The sequence below is a fragment of the Hemitrygon akajei genome, chromosome 19 (genome assembly GCF_048418815.1).
Source record: "Hemitrygon akajei chromosome 19, sHemAka1.3, whole genome shotgun sequence".
Taxonomy (NCBI): Eukaryota; Metazoa; Chordata; class Chondrichthyes; order Myliobatiformes; family Dasyatidae; genus Hemitrygon; species Hemitrygon akajei.
Genome location: NC_133142.1, coordinates 44520978 through 44546942, shown reverse-complemented (window position 1 = coordinate 44546942; position 25965 = coordinate 44520978). Strand labels below are relative to the sequence as shown.

Here is a 25965-nt window from a genome sequence, read left to right as displayed (position 1 = left end):
TATGTGCCTATGATTTTTTTTTAATTAATCGCATGCATACATGTACTTATGCACATAACAATAAACACAACTTTGCCTTTGATATTGTTAATCTATTTGAGGGCTATTGGTTAAGGAAGCAATATTGCTCAGGGCATCTGCAAGATCCACTGCTCTCTTATAAATTGTCAACTGAAGTTGTATGGTTAAATCCCACAAATGGGCTTGAACAAACATGTTTGTTTTGCTCTAGAGATGAAGTTGCCACTGGTTCAGCCATAAACGAAATGAAGCATAGCATCAACTGTAAACCAGCAGATTTTAAACAAGTCAACAACCTAGAGAGACATACAGTTGGTATGAGCAAAATTTTATCATTCAAAGGCACAGCACAAAAGCTTATGATATTGTAGATTAGCATCTTAATAAAAACCTAGCAAAATACCAATGACATACTTAAATGCATTTATCAACCTTGCTAAATCTCAGCTTGGACTAGTGGGAAAATAAGGTTGTACGTGGAGCCTAGCTTTCATTAATAGAACATGAATAATTTACTTGTTTCCTGTTTTCACTGAACATTTCATGTTCTTCTCCACAACATCAGGTCTAAAGAGATCAGCAAGGTACTCCTTGCTTGAATATGCCTACATAGATTCCATCATTGATGCAGTTTTCAGTGAAATTATTAATAACATTCTATGCAATTATGACAAAGGTAATATATTCCTCCTCGGCCTGCTTTCAGCCTTAACATGGCTACTTCCTTTCTGCTCTTACTCAACTGACCACATATAACCAGTAAATCATATGCTGTGTCTTCTTTTCTTCCAGTAAGATGGCAGAGTGCTCAGACATAACAGCCTCTCTTGATCCAACTAAAGGTGTGACTGCTCATCCTTTACATCTTTTTCTCAATCGCAAGACATTGCTGGTTATTAACAACATCAAGTACTTCAGGTTACGCACTAGTGAGTTGGTGGATAAGGATGGAACCGAACTTGTTGCGCACTGTGCTGCAGCTATCCACCGAAGAAGGCGTCAGAGGCAAATGGACGCGGTGTGTGATCCAATAATTGGGGGTAATTGTCTTGAACGTTTCTGCTGTAATCACAAGACTCTGTTGGATATTAGTAATGTAGAATACTGCGAGTCCGATTCACTGGTTCATTGGCAAAACCAACAGTGATGGAGCTGCATGGCCTCGATTATGGTACAGATCAGGCCTCGGGGTCACCTGTTGCGGCTGCCAGGGAAAAAGGCACCAGAGCTGGCTGTGTACTGCTGGATTCCTCATGCTTTGAAGGCAGGCCTTTCCCATCAATCCTGCCTTCCAGTGTTCACTTGGTGGAAGGCAAACTGGATTGCATTCGACTATAGCTGCACTGTGTGATATGAGGAACCGCTGCAGGCTGTTCTTGCAGAAACCTAGCTCCAGAACAACATCCATATGCAATCAATCTATAGGCCAATACAATCAGGGACAGGGGCCATATCATTATTATTTTTAAAATATTTTTGCAACTGTTTTATATGCAATCAATTTTATATGTGCAATATGTGTTGTGTGCTGTGTGTGACTGTGGTTCTGTGTTTTGCACCTTGCCCCAAAAGAAATGCTGCTTCATTTTGGTTGTATTCATATGTATGGTTGAACAATAATTAAACTTGAACTTGAACTACCAATAACATTTACCCTTGATTTACCTTTCCACCTCTTTGACTTCTCATCTATGTGAACTACATAGTATAAGAACAGCCCCAACTTCGACATACCTACAGAAGGCTCTCAACTCTGTCTCACCATTTGCTTAATTCCTCCTCTTCTCCATTTTCTAAGGTTGTATGAAGACTAATAGATTACTTGTTTGATGTCTAGTACTAGATAAACAGCATCTCATCCAACGAAAACTGGCCACAAATTCCAATTCTGGCTCCTTACAATCAGTGGCCAATTTATTAGGTGCATAAAGTGTTGCACATTCAGAGATTCACTTCAGCACATCACTGTTGTGACATGTGGTTATTTGAGTTATTGTCGCCTTCCTGTCAACCAGTGGCCAAATTCCTCTGACCTTTCTCATTAACAAGGCGTTTTGCCCATAGAACTGCTGCTCACTGGATCTTTTTTTTTTTTGGTTTTTGCACCATTCTCTGTAAACTCTAGATACTGCTGTGCATGTGAATCCCATCAGATCAGCAGCTTCTCAAACTACCCCATCTGGCACCAACAATCATTGCACGGTCAATGTCACTTAGAGCACGTTTCCTCACCATTCTGATGTTTGTTCTGAACAACAATTGAACTTCTTGACCACGTCTGCATGCTTTTATGCATTAAGTTGCTGCCACGTGATTGGCTGATTAGATATTACATTCACAAGCAAGTTCACTTGATAAAGAGGCCACTGAGTATACTTCACTTCTGGTTTAAAAGGGAACCACACTACTTGTAATCATGGAATCAAATCTAAGTCCAAGATGAGGCTTGATCCGTATATCATTTCCATAGCCAAGGCCACCTATTCCTCTGTATATATTCTATTCTTTATACATCTAATGTTATTAAAAATGTTGGTGCCACATTTATACCAAGTTCCCTTTATTACTCACTCCTGTATTTCCAGATGATCAACTTGGACTTCTGGTTGAGCAATACCTTGATTTAAAAATTCACTAGCCCATAGAAACTCATCTTCATCTCATGTAGCATTGATTCCAACCAAATAGGTGAATCTCAGATCAAAAGAGGTTACATTATCGCCCAGACACTTCTTTTACTTTCTCTCTCAACAATGCTGACTTCATCTCCAACTTCTCTAGTGAATGTTGCTAATCTACAGAACTAATCAGAAACAGTTCAACTTGTGGCAACTCCACTTGAGAATCAACGTAATCTGAATCTTCCTAATTGGACTTCAATGTGAAGTCCACTTGCATTTATGTGAGATGGGAGATGAGATCCAAACCATCATTCACACATTTTCTGAAGAAAATGAGAAGACAGGCCTTCCACTCTTCATTTGCAAGGCAATAATCTTTTATCAGCTTCCCCCTACTGCACATCAGGTTCCAATTAATAAAGATAAATGGCACATGGATTACTTCTCGTATCCCAAGAGATACCTGACACCCAAGTCAGACATCATTGATAAAATACACCATTGCCTAATGCAAAACCACAGCCTTTGGTCAATTAAGGAACAGGGGGTTTGAAAATTAACACATCAGATGTGGCAGATAGCTCCACTAATAAGACAGCAGTAATCCCTTCTGTCCTATATATTTCCTGAACTACCTCTAGGCACCAAAAAACGCACCAATACCGACCCTGCAAGATCTTTCAAATTCACTGAAAGGATAAAAGAGCCAACAATAGTCACTTTCCTTGCCAAGATCCCATCATTCCAGGTAGCCACATTCTTCGCAAAACCAGACTCCCAAAATGAATACTGAATTCTGAGCTCTGTTATTATCAGTGCATAACCAATCTCTCTGATAACCGGTGAATGGTGGTTTCAAGTTCATCTCCCATCTCATGTAAATGCAAGAGAACATCACATTGTAGACTACTGACATTGAGCATAAAGTTGCTGTTGTGACACAATTCAACCAATAATCTGTTCTCTGATGATCAGCTAAATCATTGCCAGGACCACTTTTCTCCCGTTCTCACTGCAGCCTTTGTTGAAACATGATCAAAAGAACTGAATTGCAGAGGTGAGAGGTTGTCTTTGAATTCAATAGGATTAATGAGTAAAACCTATGTGCCTGGAGGCATAATTAATATAACGGCTGTGGTAGCTCAACATCAACAATTTCAGTGCTAACATATAACAATATAAATTCAGAGAATTCACAAAGGCTGATGAATTGGCACAAACAGAAGGAATGGAGATCATTTAAATGCTTTACGGAAAGGTAATTACCAAAACTGAGAAGTAAATATTTCAGAATGTTCAATATTTAGGACTGGCAAAGGTGGAAAAAAAAAGTAATAGGACCCATGAAGAGCAGGGCGAGCTGTACAAATGACTATTGTTCAGATGCACTCACGTGTACTGTGATTAAGTACTTTGAGAGGCTGGTCATGGCTAGAATTAACTCCTGCCTGAGATCCGGACCTTACTTAGTAGGATACTATATGCCTACTGCCACAATAGGTCTATAGCAAATGGAATCTCACTGCTCTCCACTTGGCTTTGGAACATCCACCTAGACAACACATGTCAAGATAAGGATGTATAGAGTTGGGGGTGATGTATTAGCATGGATAGAGAATTGGCTAACCAATAGAAAGCAGAGAGTTGAGATTTCTGTAGGTGGCAATCAGTGGTGAGCGGTGTGCCGCAGGGGTCAGTGCTGGGCCCGCAACTGTTCACGACATACATTAATGATCTGGAACGGGGGACCGAGTGTAGCGTATCTGAGTTTGCTGATGCCACAAAACTGAGTAGAAAAGCAAATTGTGCAGAGGATACGGTGAGCCTGCAGAGAGATATAAACAGGTTAAGAGGGTGGGCAAGGGTCTGGCAGATGGAGTACAATGTTGGTAAATGCAAGATCATCCACTTTGGAAGGAAAAATGGAAGAGTAGATTATTATTTAAATTGTAAATAAATGCAGCATACTGCTGTGCAGAGGGACTTGGAAGTGCTCGTGCATGAATCGCAAAAGGTTGCAGCAGGCTATCAAGAAGGCATATGGAATGCTGGCCTTCATTGCTAGAGGAATTTAACTTAAGAGCAGAGAGGTTATACTGCAACTGTATAGGGTATGGGTGAGGCCACGTCTGGAGTACTGTGTGCAGTTCTGGTCTCCTTACTTGAGGAAGGATATACTGGCTTTGGAGGCAGTGCAGAGGAGGTTCACAAGGTTGATTCCAGAGGTGAGAAGGTAAAGACTATGAGGAGAGATTGATTTGCCTGGGACTGTACTTGCTGGAATTCAAAAGGATGAGAGGAGATCTTATAGAAACATATAAAATTATGAAAGGGATAGATAAGATAGAGGCAGGAAAGTTGTTTCCACTATTAAGTAGAAGAGATTCGGGGGAGTAAATTTAGGATGGAGATGAGTAATTGCTTTTTGCAAAGAGTGGTGCATCTGTGGAATTCTCTGCCAATGAAGCAGTGGAGGCTATCTCAGTAAATATATTTGAGACAGGGTTGGATAGATTTTTGCATAGTAGGGGAATTAAAGGTTATGGGGAAAAGGTAAGTAGCATGGTCAGATCAGCTATGATCTTATTGAATGGCAAAGCAGGCTCGATGGGCCAGGTGGCCTACTCCTTGTGTTCTTATGTTGCTATTTATTGAATACAGAACAGTGTTCAACACTACCATACCCTAGTACTAATCAAGAGACTTCAAAACCTGGGCCTTGATACCTCCCTCTAAAATTGGATCTTTGAATTCCTCATCAGCAGACCACAGTTGAAATAAAATCTCCTCTTTGCTGAGGCCAACAGAGGTGTGCCTCAAGGATGTGTGCTTATCCCACTGCTCTACTTTCTCTCCACTCATGACTGTGCGGCTACGCACATTTCAAGCACCATCTATAAACTCACTGATGACATAAATATTGTTGGTAAAATTTCAGATGGTGACAAGGTGGCACACAGGAGTGAGACAGATCAGCTGGTTGGGTGGTGTCACAACAACACCCTTGCACTCAACATCAGTAAGAACAAAGAATTAGTTGTGGACTTCAGGAAGGGTATATTGAATGAACACTCACCAGTCCTCATCAATGGGTCAGCAGTGGAAAGGGTGAGCAACTTCAAATTCTTGGGTATCAATATCTCTGAAGATCTATCCTGGGCCCAACATATTGATGCAATTACAAAGAAGGCATGACAGAAGCTATATTTCATTAGGACTCTGAGGATATTTGGTATGTCAACAAAGGCTTGAGCAAATTTCTACAGGTATACCATGGAAAGCATCTGACTGGTTGCGCCACTGCCTGATATAGAAGTGCCAATGCACAGAATTTCAGAAGTTGCAGAAGGTTGTAGACCCAGCCAGCTCCGTCATGAGCACTAGCCTCCCCACCATTGAGGACATCTTCAATAGGTGTGAAACACCCTGGTTTCCTTGGCAGCGTAAGTCTCGGTGAGACAACCTCCGGCCCCACCAAACTCATGAGATTGAGGCACGCTCAATCCCACCCCAATACCAGGTTTGTGTCAATGTTGTGTCATTTGCTACTCTGTTACAAATTAATGCTACGAAATAACAGACAGTACACTGCATATGATTAAAGGAATTATATTTATGAATCTTAACTAAAGGGTTAGTAAAGAATAACAGAACGAAAAGGGCCTATTCTAATTAAACAGTCAAATGTGCACAAGTTGGAGCTCATCTTGAACTTCTGTCACTCCTACGCTGGGCCCTCGGTCAACATGAAAGCACACACCACCTTCCGAACGTCGCACACAATCCATCTCAAACCAACGGGTCTCCCACCAGATCGTATGCTACAACCAGTTCTCCCCAGCATCGTCTCCCTTCATCTCCTCTCAAGCAAAAGCACCAAGCCCAACCTCAGTGTTCCTCATCACAGAGACCTCCCCTTAATCTGACTATCCTAATTGAATGGGACGCATTTCTCCTCATCTCTTTATCTTGAACAATAACCCAAACAAGCATGAAAACAGAACAGACTGCTCTTACAGAACTGCCAAAATGAAATACATACAGCATAACAGTAAAAATATGAACCAGGGTATTTCAGGTGTTCCCTCAAGAAGGCAGCATGCATCATTAGGTTCCCTCACCTTCCAGAACAAGCCCGCTTCTCATTACTACCAACAGGGATGAGGTTCAGGAGCCTGATTACACATACTCAACAATTTAGCTACAGCTTCTTCCCCTTTGTCATCATACTTCTAAACAGATAATGGATCCATTAACACTACTTCACTTTTTGCTCTGTTTGCACTTTTTTTTAATAAATTTCTGATTGTAACTTATAGTAATATCTATGTACTGAGGCTGCAAAACAACATATTCCATGACATAAAATAAACCAGATTCTGATTCTATTTATAAGGATGAGATCAATACAGTAGTAAGAAATGTAGTGGTGGTGATGGAGGCTGGTGGGCTGGGTTAAGAGTTGGAGGTGTTCATTAGCCTTACAGCTTGGGGGAAGTAACTAATTTTGAGCCTAGTGGTCCTAGCATGGATGCTACATAGCCTCTTCCCTGATAGGAGTGGGGCAAACAGTCTATAAGCAGGATGAGTAGAATCCTTCATGACATTTTTGGCCTTTTCCCAGCACTTTCTTGTATATATGTCATTGAGGGTGGGTAGGCTGGTGCTGGCGATGCATCAATTTTAACTACCTGCTGTAGGCAGCCGGCAGTTGTAACAACCTGTTGTAGAACCCTCCTGTATGTTGTAGAGTAGTTTTTGTACCCCATGTCATGGAGCACTCAACTGCACATCTGTAGGAGGTTGTGAGTATTGATGTGCACAGCTGAGATCTCTTCAGAAAGTAGAAGGCTTTAACAAGCTTTCTCGACCGTGGAAAATGTGTTCTGGGACTATGAGATCATTTGGAATTCAATGAAGATAGGTTAAAAACTCTTCAAAAAAAGGCAAAATGGCATATGAGACTGGACTGGTGAGATTAACGAAAATAGACTGCAGGAGCTTTTATAGCTACATAAAAAGAAAAACACCAGCAAGAACAAGAGTGGGCCCTTTACAAACAGATGCAAGAGAATTTATACTATGGAATTAGGAAGTGGCAGAAGAATTTTAAAATTTACTTAGCATCTGCCATCTTAGAACCAGACACATAAAACCTGCCGCATTTATAAGGTTATGGACAGAATAAAGTTACAACTAGATTGAAGACTGAAATATCTCAGTATTTGTCAAGATATGATACTAGAGAAAATGGTGAACTCAAAAACTAATAAATTTCAAGGGCATTGCAGAATTTTGAAAGAGGTGACTTTATAGGTAGCACATGCTTGAACTGTCATTCAAAATTCCATGTATTCAGAAACTGATGCTGTGGGTTAGAGAGTGGCAATTGCAACCACATTAGTAAATAAAGAAAGCAGACAGAAAAATGGAATTAGACTTATTGACCTCAGATGGGGAATATGTTGGGTGCCACTGTAGTGTAGCAGTAAGTGTGATGCTATAACAGTTTGGGGCATTCCGGAGCTTAGAGTTCAATTCCGGCACTGTTCTGTAAGAAGTTTCTGTACATGCACCCTGTGGAATGTGTGGCTTTTCCCAGCTGCTCCGGTTTCCTCACACACTCCGAAGATGTGTGAGGTATGTTATTTGGTCATTGTACATTGTCCTGTGAATGGGTTAGGGTTAACTGGGGTTGTGGGGCTGCTGGGGCGGCAGAGCTCAAAGGTTACCCTTTGATGCCCTGGCTAATCAAGAACCTATCTATCTCTGTCTTAAATACACCCACTGACTTGGCTTCCACAGCTGCTCGTGGCAACAAATTTACCACCCTCTGACTAAAGTAATTTCTCCGCATCTCAGTTCTAAAAGGACGTCCTTCAATCCTGAAGTCATACCCTCTTGTCCTAGACTCCCCTACCATGGGAAATAACTTTGCCATATCTAACCTGCTCAGGTCTTTTAACATTCAAAATGTTTCTATGAGATCCCCCTCATTCTCCTGAACTCCAGGGAATACAGCCCAAGAGCTGCCAGACATTCCTCATATGGTAACCCTTTCATTCCTGTAATAATTCTCGTAAATCTTCACTGAACCCTCTCCAATGTCAGTATATCCCTGCGCTGCATTGCTAAATGAATAAATAAATGCCGAAAAGAAAATAATCTGCTGAACCCTTGATTTATAGAATAGATAAGAAGGAACCAGTTTATGTAGTGGATTCAAAGGAGTCCAAGACAAAAGGTTGATAACAAGACATAATGTATTATCATGGATAGAAAATTAGTTATTGATGGAAAATGAAGTGGGGAAAATTAATGAATCTTTCTCAGATTGGCAGGTTATAACCACTGGTGGGCTGCAGGGCTTGGTGCTTAAAAGCTCTAATCTACATCACACTATGGCTGAGGGATACAATGTCATATTTCTGAGTTTGTTAAGTGAGGTGGGATTGAGAGCATAAAAGGATTTAAGGGAATATGGATAAGCTGTGTGGGTGGCCTGAATAAGAAAGATGGCATATAAGAAAACTATAGTAGGAAAACTATGATGTTATCTACTTATGCACGTAACAGGAAAGCAATGTATTTGATAAATGCCGAGGCGTGGCTTTGTTGATTTTCATCTGGAGTTAGGTATGTCTGTGTACAAGTTATTGAAGGATACTGTGCGTGAGCAGTAAGAGATTAAGAGGGCAAATGGTATATCTCCAGTTATTACAGGAGAATTTGAATACAGCAGAATCTCACTGCAACTGGGCCATGATAAGCCTGTACCAGGATTATTATGCGCTGCTTTAGTCTCCTTCCCCAAGAGAGGATTTGCATGCCGTAGAGGAAGTATAATCACCAGACAGGCTCCAGGTATGGTGGTTTGCTGTTTGAAGAAAAATTGAGTAGTCTGAGACTGTACTTCCAGAGCTTTGAAAAATGAAAGATCTCCTCAAAGCATATAAAATTCTTTAGTGCCTTTATATGCCAGATGCAATCAAGTTGTTTGCCTTGGGTGAAGAGCCTTCCACTAGGAGACACAGTTTCAGAATAAAGGAGCGACTGCTTGGGACTGAGATGAGAAACTTTATCACTCTGAGGATGGTGAACCTTTGGAATACACAATCCTGGAACTCAAGTTACTATACTAATTCAAAGCAGAGATCAATAGATTACTGAATATTAAGGTATTCAAGGAAGACCAGCACACCATTTGCTTCCCAGTTGCTTGCTCAATCTGCACATTAACTTTCAGAGACATACAAGGATATCAATCTTCCTTTAAATAGCATCATTTCTCAATCTGCCACTGCTTAAAGAAATCATGGTCCTTTTCTGTATTGTGCCAAAAGCAGATGAATTCACATTTTCCACTTTAATTTCCATCTACCATGTTTTTCACTCACCTGTTTCACAACCCCCTTTACTCCCTCCTTATGACTCAAAATCTCAAACAGTTTTGCGTTATCAGTAAAACATGACAGGGCCTAATCCTTGTGTACCCCACAAACCTCGGCCCACCTGTCTGAACAAAGACCGTTTAGCTACACTTTTTGCATTCTGTCTATTAAAGAGATCTTAGTTCTTGATGGCACTTTATATTTGAAATTCAATCGACTCTGACTTTGTTGATTAATTTACTGATTGCCTTCTGAATATTTATTCAATGCCACATCCACTGATCCCCTTTATCTATTCTACAGGTTACTTCTTCAAAGAATTCCAATAGATTAGTCAAACATGTTTTTCCCTTTCAGAAATCTTATCAATGTTCTGTAACTACATTCTTCATCTTTGTTTCCAGCCTTACTGATGTTGGACTAACAGTTTAGTATGAGACTGCTTTCTCTCTGCAAACAAAGAATCTGTCAGAGGATTTCAACAAGTTGAGTTAACATTTGTTGTGTGGTGAGGAGGAACTACCTGTATTTTGGGTTAAAGCCCTGCATTAGGCCCGACTGAGACTGCTCCGTATTCCTACACCTGCAATCTCTCCTCTACCTCGCTTTCTCTCTCATTCCTTTTTTTAAATAGTGGGGTCAAATTTGCTGTCCAATATGCAGGAAGAACTGCAGAATCTGCAGAATTTTGAAGATCTACATGTGGTACTGAGAAGGTTAAACTGATCATTACAAATTAGCAGAATAGATATTGTGTTTAGTTTTAACCAACATATGCAGAAGTCTACATGCAGGTATGGTTAATGGTCTGTGAATTTCGCAGAGAATATTCAGAAAATGGATGCAACAAGACTTATCTGAAGAAGCTGTGACTTTTTAGATTTGCTTAAGACAATTAAATAAACATAACTCCATCTGGAACCAGTGTGGTGTGAGATAAGAGACAATATCTCACTAACATCCTCTCAGATTCACTGAGCAACAACCATAAAGTGGCAAGTTAGTTTATTTTACTGCACCTCATTGAAAATGACCAAAATGCTGTAGTGACATAAGGAAGAATAGCTCCATTCTAAACATTTTATAACAGTATCAGGTTCACAACAGCAGGCAGAAGAGCATGTTGTTACTATGGTAACAAGAGATAACTGGAGGCCTAGGTTAAGGAAGTGAAATACAATAAGTGATGAAGTCTGGTCAGGAGACTACCAAATACACGTGCAAAACAGCAAATATATCAGTGATAATAAACCTGATTCTGATCCTTGTAGGATCTGTCAGTACTATTCAATCCCAAGGCTCACTATAGCTGATTGGTTCAGTACCAATAAGCAGGATGAGATGAAAAAGGGTAGTGTTGCAGAGAGCGAAGAAAGATGCTGAAATCTACAGCACAAAGCAGATCAAGTGGAAAAAGTCAGGTAGACCAATGACAACTGGACAAATCCTTATTACATAAGGTAATACAATTGGGAATGCAAACAAGACTAGGATGCTTGGGCCTTGGGTGTACTGATGAACAGGGGCACTTGGGGTACAATGTCAAACCCCTGGAAGTGACGAGGGAAACATGTGGTATGCTTGCTTTAATTGGCCCCAGCATCGAATATATAAGCTGGGAAATCATGTTATAACTGTATAAAACATTGGTTAGGCGACACCTGAAGTATTGTGGGCAGTTCTGGTTACATCTATGGGAAGGATGTGATTACCCTCAGGAGCTGAAAACAAAAAGTTGCCCCCTGCAGCATCTTTTTTCTCAGTCCGGTCAATTTTATTAATACTGTTTTTCCTTCAGTTCCCTCTTCTCTCTAGGCCCTTGTTTCTTCGATGATAAAAAAAATAAGGCTCCAAGTATTTGTTTAATTTCTCTGTCATTGCTTTACTATGCCTGGCAAAGTTTTCTTATCTCTGTCCATAAGGCACTAACATTTGGTCGTCCCAGTCTTTTCCTTTCTGTATATCTTACACTCCATTTTTATGCTTCTGGCAAAATCTGTGTTCACATTCCATCTTCCCATCCCTTTTCAATTTAACTACCTTCCCTTGATGTTCAATACATTATTATCACTAAATTTATGAGTATAAACACCAAAAGCCAGATTTTTAATTGATCTGGCCATATCCATTTTGTAATTCCAAGAGGAACACACTCAGGTGCCCTTGTGTGGCCAGATCACAAACCTAACTCTTGAAATTTTTTCCCAAGTTTATGAAATGAGAGTGATTCAATCCTCTCCAATTGCCTCGAACGTAGCTCCTATAACACTCCAGTTTCAGTGTATCGTCTAATCTGTGTACTACAGCAAACCATCTCCCTCCTGGTCACTGATATTTTCCCAAGATTTGAACTGACATTATTGAATTGAATTGAATCTTTAAAACACAAGAGTACAGCGAAATACAATGGGTGCCAAGGTCCCTTCCAAGTCACGTATCATCCTGATTCTTACTGCTGAAAGAAATCCTAAAATCTTTTAAATGAAAATTAAACAATATTATAACAGCCTTAAAACAAACCTGTTTGCAAATGACTGCATTTCAACAAGATTGCAAAAGATATGTTTGTAACTTCGGAGACATTCTGAGGTGTGATACTTTTATCAAGAAAATATATTTAATGTCCAGTAAACAAACTCAATGCACCTGTAGATTATGAATTATAATGAATTACAAATTTATGGTAGTTACTGACCTGGAAAACAGAATGTTTTGTGTCGAACACAGACAAATTCATTACTAAGGTAGAGATGGTAGAACCAGTAATTTAGTCTGTATCAAACAGGAATACTACATGTAGATCTTTAATATCTTTCTCTCAATTCACAGCTATTATAAAAATTTTGTTTAATCAAGTAAAAGAACATCTCCATCCTACAGCACTCATCTACTGGCTCACCGTAAAGTAAAGAAAAAGCCAAAAAATAAACTTTTATCAAATGAATCAAAGGATTAAGGCAGAGGTTGATAGATTGTTCACTGGTCAGGACATGAAGTGACACGGGAAGAAAGTAGGTGATGGGGCTGAGAGGAAAATTGGATCAGCCATGATGCAACAGTGGAGCAAACCTGATGGGCCAAATGGCCTCAGTCTGCTCCTATATCTTATGGACTGGCATTAAATTCCAGTGAAAGTTGCAATTCAACTTCCATTTTAATTAATCTGAATTCTATCATAAATCCAAAATCAGTTGAGTTCTGCTCCTGGAAAGCAAGGATTTAAAGAATAAAACTTGTCTGCACTCTTTCAATCTTATTGATATCTTTCCTCAAGGTAAGTGACCTGAACAATATTCCAAATTAGCCCTCACCAACATCCTGTACAACTCAACATAACATCCCCATTCTTGTACTCAGTACTTTGATTGATGAAGGCCAATGTGCTCTCTTTATGAACCTATCTATCTGTGACAATACTTTCAAGAAGTTATTAGTATGTAACCCCTGATCCCTCTGCTTTATTGCACTCCTCTTGTGGTTTGTCATCCCAAAATGCAATACTTCACATTTAACAGCATTAAATTCCATCTGCCATTTTTTTAGTCCGATTACCCTGGTCCATACCCTGCTGAGTGCTTTGATAAACTTCCTCACTGTCTATACTGACGTCATCTGCAAATTTTCTGATCCATTTTACATTATCATCCAGATCACTGATATAAATGAGTAACAAAAACGGACTCCACACAGATCATAGAAACATAGAAAATAGGTGCAGGAGTAGGCCATTCGGCCCTTCGAGCCTGCACCGCCATTCAGTATGATCATGGCTGATCATCCAACTCAGAACCCTGTACCTTTTTACTCTCCATACCCCGTGATCCCTTTAGCCACAAGGGCCATATCTAACTTCCTCTTAAATATAGCCAATGAACCGGCCTCAACTGTTTTCTGTGGCAGAGTATTCCACAGATTCACCACTCTCTGTGTGAAGAAGTTTTTCCTCATCTCGGTCCTAAAAGGCTTCCCCTTTATCCTTAAACTGTGACCCCTCGTTCTGGACTTCCCCAACATCGGAAACAATCTTCCTGCATCTAGCCTGTCCAATCCCTTTAGAATTTTATATGTTTCCATAAGATCCCCCCTTAATCTTCTAAATTCCAGTGAGTATAAGCCTAGTCGATCCAGTCTTTCTTCATATGACAGTCCTGCCATCCCAGGAATCAATCTGGTGAACCTTCTCTGTACTCCCTCTATGGCAAGAATGTCTTTCCTCAGATTAGGGGACCAAAACTGCACACAATACTCTAGGTGCTGTCTCACCAAGGCCTTGTACAACTGCAGTAGAACCTTCCTGCTCCTGTACTCAAATCCTTTTGCTATGAATGCCAACATACCATTTGCCTTTTTCACCGCCTGCTGTACCTGCATGCCCACCTTCAATGACTGGTGTACAATGACACCCAGGTCTCGTTGCACTTCCCCTTTTCCTAATTGGCCACCGTTCAGATAATAATCTGTTTTCCTGTTCTTGCAACCAAAGTGGATAACCTCACATTTATCCACATTAAATTGCATCTGCCATGAATTTGCCCACTCACCTAACCTATCCAAGTCACCCTGTATCCTCTTCACATCCTCCTCACAACTAACACCGCCGCCCAGCTTCGTGTCATCCGCAAACTTGGAGATGCTGCATTTAATTCCCTCATCTAAATCATTAATATATATTGTAAACAACTGGGGTCCCAGCACTGAGCCTTGCGGTACCCCACTAGTCACTGCTGATCACTGTAGATTGCTGTAGCACACCACTTAGTCATAAGACTGCAGTCAGAGCTGCAATCATCTACTACCACTCTGACTTCCCCTGTGAAGCCTATATTGAATCAAATTTACTAGCTAATCTTGAATGTCAAGTAACTGAATTTGTTTGACCAACTCCCAAGTGGGACCTTGTCAAAAACCTTGTTGAAGTCCATGTAGATAACATCCACAGCCTTGCCTTCATCCATTTTCCTGGTAACTTCCCTGAAAAATTCCTTGGTTAGACATGACCTACTATACACAAAGCCATGTTGACTGTATACTTAATCAGTCCCTGGCTGTCCAAATACTCATATATCTCACTACTTGGAATACCTTCCAGTAATTTACCCACTACTGACATGAGGCTCATCGGCCTGCAATTTCCCACCTTATTCTTACAGTCTTTCTTAAACAACTTTAGCACCTCACCCATGGCTAAGGATGTTTTAATACCTCTGCTATGGTCCATGCAGTTTCTGCACCAGTCTCCAACAAGGTCCAAAGGAACACCTTGCCAGACCCGGGGAATTTATTCATCCTACGTTTCCTCAAGACAGCAAGCACTTCCTCTTATGTAATCTATATACAGTCCGTGACTTCACTGCTGTTTTACCTCTGTGACCATTTCCAAAATAAATAAAGATGCAATAAAGTAATTTTCCCTCATCTCTTTTGGCTTCATGCATAGATGACCACACTAATCTTCAAGAGGTCCAATTTTGTCCCTTGCTATCCTTTTGCTCTTAATATATCTGTAGAAGCCCTTAGGATTATCCTTCACCTGGCCTGCTCGAGCAACCTCATGCCTTCTTTTAGCCCTCCTGATTTCCCTCAAGTGTTCTCTTGCATTTCTTATACTCAAGGACGTCACTTGTTCCTTTCTGTTTATACCTGCTATGCATCTCCTTTATCCTCTTAACTAGGACCTCAATATCTCTTGAAAACTAAGGCTTCCTAAACCCTAAACCTGTTAGTCTTGCAACCAAGGTTCCCTAAATCTGTTAGCTTATTTGATTTTAAGCGATCATCACCTTTTATGTTATAAATCAGAACCAATTTTAAAAAGGAATTGCAGGACGAAGAGGTACTCTTGTATGAAATACTGTTCTTCTGATAGCTCATTGATTGTTTGACTTAGCAAGTTAGAGTCACCATTAGAATATTCTTCCTATGTACAAATAGTGGCTAGAAACTGTGGGTGCCTGGTTTACTGAACTCCAACAAGGAAATTTCCATTTACCCTTATTTTCCTTACCTTTGATCTCTCCTGCCCAATTTTTTTACCTTGAAGTTTGGATAGGGTTGATCACAATGTTTGCCTAATCTAAACACAAGATCTGTTCATTTCATCAGTTGATATTTATGAAAATCAATATGAAATATTATTTATCATCTGACACTAAACTCTTCTCTGCAGCATTAATGGAGATATTTCCATAGTATAACAGAAATGAACTTGATATAAACATGCAAATAATACATTTACAATTAAAGTTGTTATAAATTCCATGGTCTTAAATAAACCTCCATATTGCTTCATATCCAAACTTACTGAGCAATCCAGATATATATTAATACCCTTATCAGAGAGATTCCATCTGCACAATATACACATTTTTCAATTCCTTAGATATGTTCAGTAGTTTGGAAACCTTTCTTTCTAAGCATAGACTCTCTTACATACCTGACTGCTATGTAGACTTTGTTGACTCTGAGCAAAGAAATTCAGTTTCCCAGAATCCTCTGAAGTGGGGCTGACAGGCTTTGGGTCAGACATGGAGCGTTGCATCACTTTGATTGGCCGAGGCAGACCCTGCTGTCGTTTAGGTGACTCAGTGGTAAAATGTTTCTGTGGAGTAACGTGGGCTTTATTTAACTTCTCACATGAAGTAAAAGTTGTATCTAAAAGCCGATATGGAGAGAGAGGCGACACAGGAGAATACAGCACCTGTGGAGACTTAGGAGGCTGGCGAATCATTTGAGGCAGAGGTTCAGGTGGAAGGTGGCATTGATACCCTATCTCCAAAGGATCTGGTTTCTTTTTCTCAAACTTTGGGACAATCATGATTCCCTGCTGCCTGGCATTAGTTTGATCCAGTGGACCTGGTGTTACAATCTGTATGTTGGTAGAGTAGGGATTAATAGTGCTAGAACTTGCAAAGTGAGGACCAACAATGCCTTGTGATTGTGCTTCTGGTTCTGTCTGACAACCAAGACTCTCTCCTTTACGAGTCTTCTCAGGAGCAGATATATACCGTACAATTTCTACTCGTGGATCAGGTGTGATATGGATGGCAGGTGACACTGGTCCAAGCTCATTTGGATCTGTTTGGATAGAGCAATCACTGACTGTTTGTATGGCAATACTGGAGGTCCCCTTTAGCATTTCCCGCTTGCTTTCTGTGCTTGAATCGGAATGCTTTGAGAAACGGGAGCGGCGCCTACGAGCAGGCTGCTCCATTTCCCCGTTGTCTTCATCGTCCGTCTGCACGCTGCAATCCACACTTCGCTTGGTTCTCCTCCGACGGGACATGTAGTAGCTCTCTTCTCCATCCTCGTCGTCAGTTTGCACACTGCAGTCTGCTATCTTCTTAACCACGTACTGATCGCGCAACGATGCATCGCTTCCCTCATAAGCATCCCTCAATCTCGGCATGGAATTTCGTTTCCTGATACCCCTATTCTCCAAGTGCTCTTCAGTTCGAAGGGAAAGTTCAGAAGCAGATCGATGTGGTGGTTCCATCATCGCTCTATGATGCGGCGATAAATATGTCTCTTGGCCAGTTGTGGCAACAGGGGCACCTTCCACATATCCCTGGTTTACAGGCCAGTACTGTCCGCCTTGCGGCATAGGTTTCTGCATCTCAATACCCATCTCCGACATGGTGTGCGGGTGGATTCTACCCGATGGGTCACAGACTGCAGGGAAGTTTACCGTGTTTCTGACTTTTTGCTCCTCCAGCTGCTGATGCAGTTGATGCTGCAGCTGCTGAATCTGCTCCAGCTGCAGCCTCTGCTGAGCCAGCTGTTCCCGCTGCAGAACCAGCTGCGCCTGCCTCTCCTCCTGCTGCTGGTGCAGAACCTGCTGCTTGATGGTCTGCAGCTCCTGCAGCTCCCGCTGCACAATGATCTGCTCGTTCTCCCCGGTGCCGCTGCAGCTCCAGCCGCTGGCGCTCCAGCTCTTCCTGCAGACGTTGGTGCCGCAGCTTCTCGAGCTCCACCCGCTCCCGCTCGATCAGCAGGAAGTGATCTTGCTGCTGCTTCCGCTGGTGCTCTTCCTCGCTGTCCTCCTGCTTTCTTCTGCCGACGCCGGCCTGCTGGGCTTCTTGCTGCTTCTGTTGCTGCAGTTGCTGCTGCAGCAGTTTCTGCAGCTGCTTTTGCAGCTGCTGCTCTTTCTGTTGGTCAAGCTGTTCCTGTTGCTCTATGTTCTGTTGCTGCTCTGGCTGCTGCATTTGCTGTTGCAACGACTGTTGTGACAGCTGCTGCTGCTGTTGTTGCACTGACTGCGGCTGCTGAGCCTGCATCTGTTGCTGCGGTTGCAACGTCTGCTGCTGCGGAACCTGCATTTGCTGCTGGACTTGCTGCTGCAATTGCTGTTGCTGCTGGAGTTGTTGTTGCTGCTGGAGTTGTTGTTGCTGCTGGAGTTGTTGCTGCTGGAGTTGCTGTTGCTGCTGGAGTTGCTGTTGCTGCTGGAGTTGTTGCTGCTGCATGATCCCCATGTCCGGCTGTTGTTTGGACTGATTAGCCTCAGGGTTAAATTTCTGGGCCATGGAAGCTAAAGCACTTGGCTGAGCGATGTCACTCTGTTCAGGCCTCTGTATTCCTTGACTTGGTACGTTTTGAATGGCGTTCACACCTGCATTTTTACCGTCACCAGCCTTTCCCAGATAGATCGGTGTTTCGCCTGCTGACATCGTAGAAACCCCTGTAAATCTGTTTGGAGGCAGGTATCGATACATCGGAGAAGTTGTAGCAGGCATCCGTGGTGTAACTAGGGGAAGTCTGGTCAACCTGGCCAAAGGCACAGCTGTGACACTACCAGGCAAATAGGGTCTATAAACACCTCTCAGCATTGGGTGCATTATTGATGCTGGCTGTGTTGTAATAGGGAGCGTGGAAGCAATCGGGGTGTTGATTGTAGAGTAAATCATGCCATCAGGTGCTCTCACAGCCGCAGTTGGCGGATACATCTGCCTGATAGATCTCATACGTACAGCATGTGGCATATTGCCAAAGCCACGAGCTGCAATCCTGCGCCGAGAGTTGGACAAGTTGGGATTATACATCATATTTTGTTTTATGGGAGACATTCCTTGTTGGTTTGACATTATACTGCTTCTTGAGAATCCATCACATTGCACATTTGGAGGAGATGCCCCATACTGCACAGAATCTGAACTATTTGTGTACCGGTTTCCATAGTGATCCATGGAGTTGAGAGCAGCACACATCCTGCTGATTTCCCGAGCGGTCGTCGCACTGTAATGGGCCAAACTGGCCTCCTGAAAATTCGACAGATCATCTCGCATCGAGTAACCATAATCCGAGTTAATATTCGACATTGAACTGTATCTTCTTATTGGAGCGGGTTGGCTGAAGAGATCTGACTGCTGCCTGAGATCAGTGAAGGAGCCATACTGCATTCCAAGTCCCCAGTCCCTTCCCTGATTGAAAGATAAACTGTAAGAGTGTTTCATCGTACTCAGATCTACAGCTGCATCACCACCAGGTGGGTGATAAAGAGGGTCATTCTTCAGGAAATTGTAATTAATGCTAGACTCCAGCAGGTTGGAGTCCGACATAGATGAATGCAGCCGTCCAGAAAATACCAGAGGAAATGTTTTGTGCTCTTCGTGCATATTAAGACCATCCTTGTAAGCAGCCATGGGTTCTTTATAGTGGTAACTATCAACAGGTTCCTGAATTCTGTTGTTATAGTACTGGTGAGCAGTCTTCCTGGTACTCTGCTGTGGTTCATATGTTGCTAGATCTGGGACTTGCGAGCCTTGGTTAAATGAACCAGTGCAGCTATCCGCAAAAGGAAATTTATAAACCACGTCACAACAGACAGCCCTTTCTGGCTTTGGACCTGTCAAATCAATTGCATTTGATGGCGCATCTTTCATCAGCTTTGTGACTGTGCCCGCAGCTGTGTGGTCTAGCTGCACCATTGTCTCATGCACTTTCATTCCAGGCAAGTTTGGTGGGGGAGCAGATGGCTTTAATTCCAGAGATGCTTCTTTATGTACCTGTGAGGCAATAAAACCACTGTCTTGAGGTACTGTCCTAGGAATGGCACTAATATTTATGGCATTGTTGATGTTGCTCTCATTCACCAAAATGTCGACTTTACGCACTGGAGTAGTTTGGTTAGCTAAGTTGTATCGAGCAAAATGTGGCTGCATTTGGCTATCCAGATCTGATCGTGCCATCACCATTGCCAGGTCAATGTTGGTTCCACTCTCTGTAACAGAAGGGGGTTGACCCATTGATTCCAGTTGTTTTGTTTGCATGAGGCAAATTGCTTTCGCTGTACCGTGACCTAGATCCATACGATTCTGGAAGGGGTCGCCATATATCTTCGGCACTTTTGTCTGGGAAATTACCATTGATGATGTGATTGTTATACCCACAGTCGTCGTACCAGTTGTGTTTACATATGGGTGTTCCTGCACATTAAGATTCATGATTAATGGCTGCACGGCAGTGGACTGACGACTAGGAAGCTGATCAGATTCAAGGGAATATTTCCTACTTTCTGTAGCCAAGGATGTCAAGTCCATTCCATGATCTGTTATTATGACGGGGGGTGACTTAGTAACTGTCCGGAGATCTACTACAGAGTTACATGTCCTTGAAACTTCACTTAAGGAAGTGCCTTCTAAACCTGGGCCAACTATACCAGAAGCTGTGATAACAGATGAAGTAATTTGCCCTCTCTGTGTTGGCTGAATCATGGATATTCTATCAGCTTGGGAAGAAGTCTTGCTGTACATGGACTGCATTTGCATCTGCTGATGTGATGAAGCAATCATCGGCTGTGTCCAGCCCTGCAGGGTTGATTGCCAATTCAGCCGTGTTGGAGAGGTGCTGGGTGAAGTGGCTGAATTAACGGTTAATGGTTGGGCTGAGGCGGGAACATTGGATGCCAGAGTAATGACCATGAATGTGGAGTCAGGAGAGGATGCTTGCCTGATGAGGCGGGGTGATCTTACTGAAGTCTGAGTGCCTTGTGCCATTACTGTAGATGGTGATGAGGCCAATGTCATGGAAGGGGATAAAACTCTATGATTTGAAGTCTGTGTTGAAAATTCTGCAGTGGATTTGCTACCCATTGTGGGGCTTGCGGGCATGTTGGTTCTAGAGATTGATCTCTGTACGGAAGATGGGGAAATGGGTCCTTCAGCTGTTTGTGTGGATGACCCATTAACATTTGATAACCCGTATGATTCACCAAATTTCTTACTCTCAGGAGTATTATAACTTTGAGCATTGTAGGGTGCTGACATCCCAGAATCTGATGGCCTTCCTTGTGTGTATACTGCAGTTCGATCTATAGACCCTGCACAAGTAGAGGACAGACCCACAATTGCAGTGGCCACCGTCACAGCTGATCTTTTGTTGTATGTTGTGTAAGAAGCTGTAGCTATTTGTGAATTATTACCATTTGCTCCCATGGGCTTTGCAGTGTGGCTTTGCTCCTGCATGTCTCTGGTGAAATACCGGGTTACCCGAACATCAGGGATGCCTCTATTACTGTTGGACGAAATGAAAGAAATTGGTGCAGCTGACTGGGTGGGGCTTGTCCCGGGTGTAAGAAGTGCATCTGTTTGCCTTGCTAGTTCAATATAAGCACTTTGTGCATCAAGAAGCTTTTTCTCCTGGAAAGTCCGCTCCAGATTTTGTAATTGAGCATTTTGTTGCTGCAATCGGAGGTCAAGTGATGGTGAATGGGACAATTTGGGAGGGGGTCCAGCGGTCTTTGATGTGTCCTCATATACTTCTGGTTTCTGTTGCTCACTCTGTAAGGTTGATTGTGACAATGTCATCTCATTGTTTAAATAATTGTATTCATCTGAAGATTGGTATTTGTGATTATTCTCCATGTAGTCATCTGACTGATAAGCACTGCTATAAGACGTGTCCTGCGTCGGTTGCTGTGACTTTAGCATTTCAGCCTTTCTCATCATTTCCTCATACGCTTCTTCTGCACTCTTCAGTGGTTTCTGATTTGCTGAAGAGTTGGATGATTTTTCCGTTGGGGAATACAAGGACATAAATGAGGGGAGGTTGTACTCACTACCTGACTTGTACAGTCTGCAGGTTGTTATTTCAAAACCTTCAGCTTCAGAATCCATAGTTGGTGAATACTCGGAGCACGATGAACGATGGAGTTCTTCCATTTCTGCTGCTTGACGCAACTCCTCTGTTGGAGAAGCATCCTCAATGGGAGAAAGGTTACTTGGTGGTGTTTTGGATCTTTCTCGCCTTCTCTGTGCCCTCAATTCCTCTTTGTCCCTCTTTGCTTTTCTTGCTGTACTTCGGATACGGTGCTGTTCAACTTCGCGCATTTTCTCCTGTTCTCGAAGAAGCTCTTCTTCTTCCCGTAGCTCCTCTTCCTCAGAAGAGTCTTCAATAGTTGGCAACAGAGGACCATGCGAGCGGTGCCTTGCCTTTCGCTGCTGTTTTACTTCCTCAAGTCTATGCCTTCGACTCGGGCTACTGTCACTATCTTCCTCTAGTGAAGAGACAGAAGTGGGGGAAGTGCCCGATGACAAAGTAGGTGTTGAGGCTGGCAAGGTAGATGAGTGTTCACCCTTAGATTTTTCATCTGGTGATCCTGTTAAACTTTCCATCTCAAGTTCAGGTTCTCTGTCAATGTTAAGATCTGCTTCACTGCAAACTTCAATACTTCTATTTGTGTAAGTATTTGTGGTGTTCAAATCAATAGTTTTAAAACGCCTTAGCCCAGCTGGCTCCCCCACTGAGTCTTCTACATGATTTATAGATTCTGCATAGGTATCACCAGGTTCCTTCTGTTCTTGCCATGACTGATTTTCTTCCTGCCCATAACTTTCCAGCGTAGTACCTTCATAATTGCTGCTTATATTAAGATTCTGTTGTTGCTTTGAAAGGCTTCTTTTGCTGGACTCTGTTGTAAGTTTTTGACTCTTCTTCATACTAATATGTTCAGTATGACTGCCCATGTTCTCATCTTCCACAGACACATTGTCCTCTTCTGCACTCATTTCCAAAAGTTGTCTTCGCATAAATTCTTCATCTGTTAACTCTGCACCTGCATTTGCAGGATCAGTTTGAGGAGGTGGTACTGCAGTTTCACTCCCACCCTCAGTGTAGTCATGTCGCATTTTCCTGCCAAACTCATCGAGTGATTCTAGACTTTCTCTTCGCTCCCCTTCATTGTCCCATTCTAAAATATCTTCATCTTCCTCTTGTATATCTTCAAGCTCTTCGTCTGAGGTGTAACACTCTGGTGTAATCGGAAGTGACTGTAGCCTGTCTTGCTGTATTTGCTTTTCAGATGAATCACGAACAGTCCTTTCTCCTTTATTCCGATCTTGAGATTCTTGGGATTCAAGCAATGGCCTTACAGTGCTCTCCAATTTGGTAAATTCTGAAGGGCTCATTGGACTTTGTTGTGTAAGGCCAGATTCATTAAGTTTTTGTCCTTCCTGGTGCAATGAAGTTGTGATTTCACTCTGTGAGCTTGATATGCCATCAGATGAGTAGCCTGTATCACTTAAACTCTGTGGGCTGCGAGACTGTTCCGGAGGAAAATTCTTGTTCATTTCCTGAAAAGAACAAAGAATTTAACATTAAAAAGTAAGTAAAACTTCCATTAATTCACAGTTCAACTATATAACCAAATCAACACTACAGAGTACCAACAACTAATTCCAATGTTTGCTGACACAATGTACAAATGAAATTAGGGCAAAGTGTTAGAACCTCTCCATGACTCACTCTCTGACTACCCCTTGATCTGTCCCCCAAGTACTTTCTTTCCTTTCTACTATTGTGCTCAGTCCTGATTTTTTCTTCTTATAACCTGTCTCTTTTCTGATATTCTGTCTCATATTCTGCACTTTTCTGAATCTCTTACAAGTTTTGATGTCACTCATTTTCAGCTACAAGGTCAATAGAGCATGATGACCACAAGGAATTGGTAGTGAAGGAGAATCTGCAGAAGAAACGGATACCACAGAAAGTTCACAAGAAAATAGAAGCAATTGGTAATATTATAAAAATAAATATCTAAGAAAAATAAAAATTGGATGATTAAATTAAAATGACAAGTGGACCTGAGCTTCCAACTACGCTATATTATATATATAACATTTAATGCATACCCTCTGCCAAAAAACATGGCATAGAAATTTACTGGTACAATCACTGATATCAATATTGTGAAAACTGAAAATCTGGTGAAAGTGAAAACAATTGCTGTGTACAAGTTTAACACACAAGTGTGATGTTGTGCAATGAGATTTTAAAACTCTCTTTTCCATTATTATGTTAATTCAGTGACATCAATAAACAAGTTCTCGATATTTATTGCTTATTTACTTTTTTTCCTCTTTTTTGTATTTGCAGTTTGTTGCCTTTTGCACATTCGTTGTCTATCCATATATGCTGCGTGCACTTTCATTGATTCTGATGGGTTTCTTCATACTTATTGTGAATGCCCACAAGAAAATGACTCTCAGGTGACATATATCTACTTTAATAATAAATTTACTTTGAAAAAAGTTTTTAAAAAATGTTGCATACTTGTGATATCAAACTTTCTGAAACATACATTTGCAATGGTGCAATGGGAGAAAGTGCGAGAAAAATTAATTTTCAGTGTAAATGGGGTGAGGAAAGAGTTAAATCTACTGTGAAGAAAGCTAAATATATAATTGGGCTGGATAACAACATTGGTGAGATCTTTAAAAATATTTGCTGAAATTAGAATTCTACTAGTAGGTAAGATTCACAAACCTGCCTGTCTCAGCTTGCTCCTGCCCCACCGAACTCAAACCTGCGTACCTTGACACAGTCTTACCCACACTGGTTCAGTCCCACCCACATTTGTGACACTTCACATGCTCTTGACCTTTTCAAAGATTTCAAGTTCCCTGGCTCTGAGCATCTTATTTTTACCATGGATGTCTAGTCCCTATACACCTCCATCCCCCACCAGGAAGGCCTCAAAGCTTTCTGTCTCTTTCTGGACACCAGAGCCAACCAGTTCCCCTCCGCCACCACTCTACTCCATCTGGCGGAACTGGTCCTCACTCTCAATAATTTCTCCTTCAGCTCCTCCCACTTCCTTCAACCAAAAGGGGCAGCCATCGTATCTGCATGGGTCCCAGCTTTGCCTGCCTTTTTGTCGGCTATGTGGAACAGTCTATGTCTCATGCCTACACTGGCGTTACGTCCCCACTTTTTCTATGCTACATTGATGCTGCTTCCTGCACCCATGCCGACATATTCAATTTCATCAACTTTGCCTCCAACTTCCACCCTGCCCTCAAATTTACCTGGTCCATTTCTAACACTGCCCTCCACTTTCTCGATCTCTCTGTCTCTATATCTGGATACAGCTTATCTACCGATGTCTCTTACAAACACACTGACTCTCACAGCTATCTGGACTATACCACTTCCCACCTGCTATTTGTAAAAATACCATCCCCTTCTCTCAATTCCTCTGTCTCTGCCATATCTGCTCTCAGGATGAGGCTTTTCATTCTAGAATGAAGGAGATGTCCTTCTTTATCAAATAAGGGGCTTCCCTTCCTCCACCACCAACGCTACTCTCTACCACATCTCTTCCATTTCATGCATGTCTACTCTTACCCCATCCTCCCACAATCCTACCAGGGATAGGGTTCCTCTCATCCTCACCTACCACCCCAACAGTGTCCATGTCCAGTACATAATTTTCTGAAACTTCTGCCACCTCTAAAGTGATCTTACCACCAAGCACATCTTTCACTCTCCCCACTTTCTGCTTTCCGCAGGGATCGCTCCCTTGTCCATTCGTCCCTCCCACTGATCTCCCTCCTGGCATTTACCCTTGCAAGTAGAACAAGTGCTACACCTGCCCCTACAACCTCCTTCCTCACTACCATACAGGGCTCCAAAAAGCCTTTAACGGTGAGGCGACACTTCAC

General features: G+C 42.0%; 1 protein-coding gene across 1 annotated transcript in view; it reads right to left on the bottom strand.

The window, feature by feature from the left end:
- LOC140741900 (protein bassoon-like) overlaps positions 1 to 25965 on the bottom strand; it is a 473005-nt gene that overhangs the window by 225819 nt on the left and 221221 nt on the right. Inside the window, 2 exon segments of the mRNA XM_073072438.1 lie at positions 16467 to 17924; positions 17926 to 23595. Coding sequence (XP_072928539.1) covers positions 16467 to 17924; positions 17926 to 23595 — 7128 coding nt within the window.